At 45.0% G+C, this 7,410-nt stretch overlaps 1 protein-coding gene across 1 annotated transcript; it reads left to right on the forward strand.

Annotated features, from left to right (window-relative positions):
- Nucleotides 1–455: 455 nt before the first annotated feature.
- LOC145358355 (uncharacterized) lies at nt 456–7,079 on the forward strand. The gene is made up of 4 exons (XM_080212312.1): nt 456–615; nt 2,204–2,426; nt 2,799–2,948; nt 5,313–7,079. The coding sequence occupies exons 2-4, from the start codon at nt 2,310–2,312 to the stop codon at nt 5,475–5,477; spliced, it is 432 nt and encodes a 143-aa protein (XP_080068438.1). The 5' UTR covers nt 456–615; nt 2,204–2,309; the 3' UTR covers nt 5,478–7,079.
- The last annotated feature ends 331 nt before the right edge of the window (nt 7,080–7,410 follow it).

The following is a 7,410-nucleotide window of genomic DNA, read 5'->3' on the forward strand; positions in this document are numbered from 1 at the left end:
TGAAGTCATCGAATCCCTACAGTGCACAAGGAGGCCATTCAGCCCATCAAGCCTGCACTGACAATCCCTGTATTCCCATATATTTACCCTGTTAATCCCCCTGACACTAATGGACAATTTATCATGGCCAATCCAGCTAACCCACACATCTTCGGATTATCTGGTTGGAGTTTTATCGGCACGCCCACCCCAATAATTCCGGGGTCAGGTGAGGCTCAGAGAGTAGCATCTTCCGTTGGCCTTGGGTGGGATCGTACGAACCTCGAGCAGATGTGCCGTCTATCTTTGGTCATCTATACCCATCCTACCTATTAGCTGTGAATCTGTGTTTTGCCGCTGAGCTCAGTCCCTTGATAAAGTGTCGATTAACAAAATTCTTATAGCCTGGGTTCTCAGTTAAGTTTTTATTATCAATCCAAATTGCAACAAAAACATTTCAATCCAGTTTAGTTGAATCCAGTCCTGCTTTTCTCCGGCACCAAATTGAGGATGAATTCTTCACATTCCCCAGAAGACTCAACTTGTAAAGACTCAGCAGCTTAGAGAGAAACAAAGGGACATCTTTAACCCATCACCAGAACCTCCCTCCATCAGAGCAAATAAATCCCCCACCAGGTGAGTGTGGTCAGGTTAACAGGTTACCTGCTGCTGTTGAGGTTTTCTGAGTGAGAAACAAATGGGAAAAATTGGAACATTTGTTGGGTTAACGGAACTTTCTTTGCTTGAATACCTGGGAATCAAATCGCCAGAAAATCGACTCCAGTTTCACCACGGAGCGCAGAGCTCAATGAATCCCTGTCCACCCACCCCAAACAGGACCCAGTGAATCCCTGTCCACCCACCCCAAACAGGACACAGTGAATCCCTGTCCACCCACCCCAAACAGGACCCAGTGAATCCCTGTCCACCCACCCCAAACAGGACCCAGTGAATCCCTGTCCACCCACCCCAAACAGGACCCAGTGAATCTCTGTCCACCCACCCCAAACAGGACACAGTGAATCTCTGTCCACCCACCCCAAACAGGACACAGTGAATCCCTGTCCACCCACCCCAAACAGGACCCAGTGAATCCCTGTCCACCCACCCCAAACAGGACCCAGTGAATCCCTGTCCACCCACCCCAAACAGGACCCAGTGAATCCCTGTCCACCCACCCCAAACAGGACCCAGTGAATGTCTAAGATTAAGGCAAAATACTCTGGATGCTGGAATCTGAAACAGAAACATAATGTTGGAAAATTTCTAACAACATCTGTGGAGAAAGATTAGAGCTCACATTTCAAGTCTAGATGATCCTTTGTTAAGAATCTCAGCCCACCCACGACTTAGTAAATTTCCCCCCATACCCAATTGTCTTGTTGAATCCTCTCCCCACCCCACCTCAAAACACTATTACTGTGCCACAATTTCAGGCACAGTGGTTAGCACTGCTGCCTCACAGCCCCAGGAACCTGGATCCAATTCCAGCCTTGGGTGACCGTCTGTGCGGAATCTGCATGTCCTCCCCCCATCTTTGTGGGTTTCCTCCAGGTGCTCCAGTTTCTTCTCACAGTCCAAAGATGTGCAGTTTAGGTGGATTGGCCATGCTAAATTGCCCCTTAGTGTCACGGGGATTCACAGGGTAAATACTTGGGGTTACAAGGATTGGGCGTGGGTGGGATTGTTGTCGGTGCAGGCTTGATGGGCCGAATGGCCACTTACTGCATTGTAGGGATTCTGTGATACTGAAGGACTGTGAAAGTATCATTTATCTCTGATTATAGCTCAGAATATCAGAAATGCACTGATTGAAACAGATTCAACAGTAACTTTCAAAATGGAATTGGACAAATACTTGAAAAATGAAGGAATTACGGGGTAATAGGGAGGAAAGCAGAGTAAGTAGGACTAATTGGATAACTCTTTCAAAGACTCTACAATTTGAAGCCTTGGGGAGGACCTTAAGCTCACAATCTGATGACGTAACTGTAGCACTGCTGCCTCACAGGGACCCAGGTTCGATTCCCAGTTCAGGTCATTGTTTGTGCGGAGTCTGCACATTCTCCCCGTATCTGCGTGGGTTTCCTCCCACGGCCTGAAAGACGTGCTGGTTAGATGCATTGACCTGAACAGGCGCCGGAGTGTGGCGACCAGGGGAATTTCACAGTAATTTCATTGTAAGCCTTACTTGTGACTAATAAATAGACTTTCAATTTCTTAGGTAAACCAAGAGCCGTCAATTGTCAGCCTCTGGGGCAGATCGAATAAAATTCGCTTCCGCTTTGTCCCCTGTCGATTCCCTGTTGTGAGTCTTGTGGGTTGTCGCGATGTCGCTGAGAGAAAGCCCAAAGACAGATGAAACATTGGCTCTGATGAAAGATCTGGAGGATCGCCTGAGAGCTCAAATCGACAAGTTGGAGCACCTGAGACTTAACATCGCTGAGGTAACATTCATTTTCATTTTAACCATTTAATACGCCGTTACTATAATCCGATTTGGAGATGTATGGGAGGTGCCCTAGTGTGTGGGAAGAGAGGGTTAATTTAACTAAAATAAAGATTTTGCCAGTCTGATTCTCCTAGATCTGGGGAAAGATTGTAGCTTGGTTGTAATTTAGAATCATTCGTGGCTCAGACAGAGATATCTTCCCCCTGAACCACAAGATCGTGGTCCCACCATCAAGATATGAGCAGACAATCTAAACTGTCACCACCAGTGCAGTGCTGAGGGAATGCTGCTCTGCCAGCTGGCCTCTATACTTGCCTGTTATTTTGGTATGGTTGAAAGAGCTGTGCTGTGTGTCTCTGGGATCCAGGCCCTCTCAGCCACCAGCGAGGTTGGGTTCGATTTTATCCAGGACGCCAATGATGACCTGAAGCTGGCGATTGCGGATCACGGGGATTGGCTGACAAGAATGAACGAGCGAATGGAGACGCTTCAGATGAACACGGCAGTGTTTGTGCAGGTGAGTGTGAGTCGCTGTACACGTTAAAAAATAGATTCCTCCCCACCCACCACTCTGGATTAGCTGCTGCATTTCCCACAATAGTACAAAGAACAACACAGCACGGGAAACAGGCCCTTCGGCCCAACGAGCCCACGCCGCCATTTTAACATTATGAGTCCCCTCCTCTACCCATGACCTTTGTCAAAGGTCTCTGGAGTGACTCCAGTTCAAAAATATTTAATTGGCTGTAAAGAGCTTTGAGTTATTCATTGTTTATGAAGGGTACCAATGTAAATTGAAATCTTTTAACGCCTTCAGCACTTTGTGTCAGCTTCAACAATCAGAATGTCCAGCTGTGGCAGGTTAACTAGTAAAATGTATGTATGATGTGGCTGTGTATCACTCACCAGAACATAAGAACTAGGAGCAGGAGTCGGCCGTCTGGCCCCTCGAGCCTGCCCCGCCATTCAATAAGATCATGGCTGATCTTTTTGTGGACTCAGCTCCACTTACCCACCCGCTCACCATAACCCTTACTTCCTTCACTGTTCAAAAATGTATCTATCCTTGCCTTAAAAACATTCAATGAGGGAGCCTCAACTGCTTCACTGGGCAGGGAATCCCACAGATTCACAACCCTTTGTGTGAAGAAATTCCTCCTCAACTCAGTCCTATATCTGCTTCCCCTTATTTTGAGGCTATGCCCCCTTGTTCTAGTTCCACCCGTCAGTGGAAACAACTTTCCTGCTTCTATCTTATCTATTCCCTTTGTAATTTTATATGTTTCAATAAGATCCCCTCCCATTCTTCTAAACTCCAACGAGTATAGCCGCAGTCTACTCAGTCTCTCCTCATAAGCCAACCCTCTCAACTCCAGAATCAACGTAGTGAATCTCCTCTGCACCCCCTCCAGTGCCAGTATGTCCTTTCTCAAGAGGTCAAAACTGTACACAGTACTCCAGGTGTGGCCTCACTAGTACCTTATACAGTTGCAACATAACCTTGCTGTTTTTAAACTCCATCCCTCTAGCAATGAAGGACAAAATTACATTTGCTTTTTAATTACCTGCTGCACCTGCAAACCAACTCCTTGTGATTCTTGCACAAGAACACCCAGGAGTGCAGAAAATAATAGTTCATTTTGCTGTTATTCCTACCAAAATGGATGACCTCACATTTACCAAAATTGTACTCCATCTGCCAGACCCTCACCCACTCACTTAGACTATCTATATCCCTTTGCTGATACTCCAGGTGTGGCCTCACCAGCACCTTATACAACTGCAACATAACTTCCCTTTTTAAATTCCCTCTAGCAATGAAGGACAAAATTCCATTTGTCTTCTTAATTATCTGCTGCATCTGCAAACCAACTTTTTGTGATTCATGCACAAGGACACCCAGGTCCCTCTGCACATGCTGTAATTTTTTACCATTTAAATAGTAGTGCATTTTGTTGTTATTCCTACCAGATTGGATGACCTCACATTTACCAACATTATAATCCATCTGCCAGACCCTCATCCACTCACTTAGACTATCTATATCCCTTTGCAGATGTTCAGTTCCTCTGCACACTTTGCTCTACTACTCATCTTAGTGTCATCTGCGAACTTTGACACACTACACTTGGTCCCCAGCTCCAAATCATCTATGCAATTTTAAACAATTGCGGTCCCAACACTGATCCCTGAGGCACATCACTAGTCACTGATTGTCAACCAGAAAAACACCCATTTATCACCACTCTTTGCTTTCTGTTAGTTAACCAATCCTCTATCCATGCTAATACATTACCTGTGCACCTTTACCTTATGTAGCAGCCTTTTGTGCAGCATCTTGTTGAATGTCTTCTGGAAATCCAGATACACCACATCTACTGGTTCCCCATTGTCCACCACACTCTTAATGTCCTCAAAGAATTGCAGTAAATTAGTTAAATTTTCTCATCCCTATGCCAATTCACTCGTGGCTCGGGTAGTAATCCAGAGATTATAATCCTTAAGGATCTGTTCTTTAATTTAGCTCCTAATGCCTGATAATGTCCAGTGGGGTGAACATCTGTATAATGTACATACTTTAATGTATGTGCATTATGTGCATGTTTAAGTAGTATGTAGAATGTAGTGGTGTATATATGTATGATTCGCTCTGACAAAGGGTCATCTAGACTCGAAACGTTGGCTCTATTCTTCCCACAAATGCTGTCAGACCTGCTGAGATTTTCTAGCATTTTATGTTTTTGTTTCAGATTCCAGCATGTGCAGTATTTTCACACTATCTATGTATGAAGATCTTTTGTAGGCAGCAGAGACTTTTGCTTTCAAGTGCGTGTAGGAATTGGGTGTCTGGTATTTTCTGGTAAAAACTCTTGTATTTCAGATGAACACAAAGCCCCGAATCTGGAATAACAAACAATCCGGCAAGCGCTACAGCCGCTGGCCCAAGTCCACGTACGCCGATGACACAAGGTCAGAGGTGGGATGGTCTCCGGTGCGAACCCGTCGAAACAGTGATGCTGCATCTGAGATGTCGTGTGCCTGGTAACAGTAACCCGAAAGCCTTGAATCCAGATGTGCAGGAAGGGGCGGGGGAAGGGGTGGATTCAAGGCGAATAACGATACATTCTTGCTTGTGCTCCCCAACATTCAGCATTCCTACTTTCCCAGATTCATGGTTCTAAACACAATTGTCTCCAATTTTGCCAGACTCCATGGCTCCTACACCCATTCTCATTCTGGGTGTAACATGTGCTGATGAGGACTTGCTCCAACTCATTACATTAAAGTCATTTATTGATATTGGCTGATGAAGATACCAGTCATGATTCTTGCCCGAGTCAGAAGTTGATAGGTTCAAATCCCACTTCCAAGACTTGAGCGCATAATTCAGGCTGACACACCGGGGGAGTGCTGCACTGTTAGAGGTGCCACTTTTCAGATGAGATGTTAAAAGATTCCATGGCCGCTATTTTGAAGAACAGGGGAGTTCCTCTCAGTGTCCTAATCACAAGACTACAAGAAATAGGAGCAGGAATAGGCCACTCTGCCCATCAAGCCTGTTCCACCATTCAATGAGATTGTGGAAGATCTGATAGTGGCCTCAATGCCACATTCTGCCTGTCCCCCATAACTCTTGACTTTCTTCCTGTGGTTACTCCTGTTTATTCCTGTTACCACTAATCAGAGAATCAGTAAACAGAAAACAAAAATTGAAAGTCATAGAATCTGTACAGTGCAGAAGGCCATTTGGCCCATTGAGTCTGCACCAACCCAATCCCATGCGGGCCCTATTCCCGTAACTCCACATATTTACCCTGCTAATCCCCTTAATTTAGCACAGTGAATCAACCTAACCTGCACATCTTTGAAATCTGGGAGGAAACTGGAGCGCCCGGAAGAAACCCACACAGACATGGGGAGAATGTGCAAACGTCACACAGACAGTGACCCGAGGCCGGAATTGAACTCGGATCCCTGGCGCTGTGAGGCAGCAGTGCTAACCACTGTGCCGCTCCATATTTAGCAAAAGATCCAAGGCGGAGAAATAATTTGTTGTGATCTGGAATGCACTGTCTGAAACATTGATGGAAGCACATTCAGTAGTAACTTTCAAAAGGGAATCAGATAATTAATTAATTTGCAAAATTGTGGTGCAAAGTGTGTTGGGGAATGCAGTGGGGGAGGGACGGAGGAACTAAGTGGAAACCTCTTTCAAAAAGCCAGCACAATGGAGCAAAGGACCTCTTTCTGTGTTGCAAGATTCTGTGTTGACTCCTGAACACAAAACTGCCTATAATTCAAAGTATACAATTAACATTTTTCACTTGCTGACTTTTGCCACAATCGCAGCAGGTTAACATCAGGTTGTTTGAGTTGAAGTGTTCTTCAATGGGTTTGATTGGCCACACATTTTGATGTTCAACAGCTTTATGCATCTTCTGACAGGAAAAAAAGACATTTTTACCAAAAACAATACTGTGACCAAGTATTTAACTGCTGTGTTATTTTTACATACGTAAGCCCTTGTGCCTTGAATATGTTTACCACATGGTAATGGCACATTGCATGTAAATTGCTTCCAATTGAAAATATGAAATGGATGACAGACTAATATTTACAATTGTTAAAATAAAAAGTTTATACCACATCATTGCATTGTCTTTAAAAATGCAACGTGTACATCTGTGTATATAATGCCCTGACATTCCAAACAGTTTCCACCAAACTGCTATCCTAGTTCCCAGGCAATTTCCATAGAGTCCCACCGGAGTTACAGCAGGAATCTGAAGGGTTGGAGAATGATCCATGCTTCAGTGGATGTCTTTGTTCACGGAGTGAATACAGGGGGTCAGGGGCTGAACTCAGAGTCAAGGAGCGCAGCTGAGTTGTGGCCACCTGGTTCAGGCGAAAGCCTGGAGGGGTTTATATATGTCCCTCATTGTGAGCAACTAACTCTAACCTGGCTCTGGATGTTACTA

Source organism: Carcharhinus amblyrhynchos, chromosome 25, assembly GCF_965287045.1.
Source record: "Carcharhinus amblyrhynchos chromosome 25, sCarAmb.v2.hapA, whole genome shotgun sequence".
In the NCBI taxonomy this organism is placed as follows: Eukaryota; Metazoa; Chordata; class Chondrichthyes; order Carcharhiniformes; family Carcharhinidae; genus Carcharhinus; species Carcharhinus amblyrhynchos.

Bases quoted from the DNA above. Each gene is read 5' to 3' on its own strand.
- LOC145358355 (XM_080212312.1), top strand. From the start codon at position 2,310: ATGTCGCTGAGAGAAAGCCCAAAGACAGATGAAACATTGGCTCTGATG. The intron at 2,427-2,798 runs GTAACATTCATT...TCTGGGATCCAG, and splicing joins TGAGACTTAACATCGCTGAG to GCCCTCTCAGCCACCAGCGA. The intron at 2,949-5,312 runs GTGAGTGTGAGT...CTTGTATTTCAG, and splicing joins ACACGGCAGTGTTTGTGCAG to ATGAACACAAAGCCCCGAAT.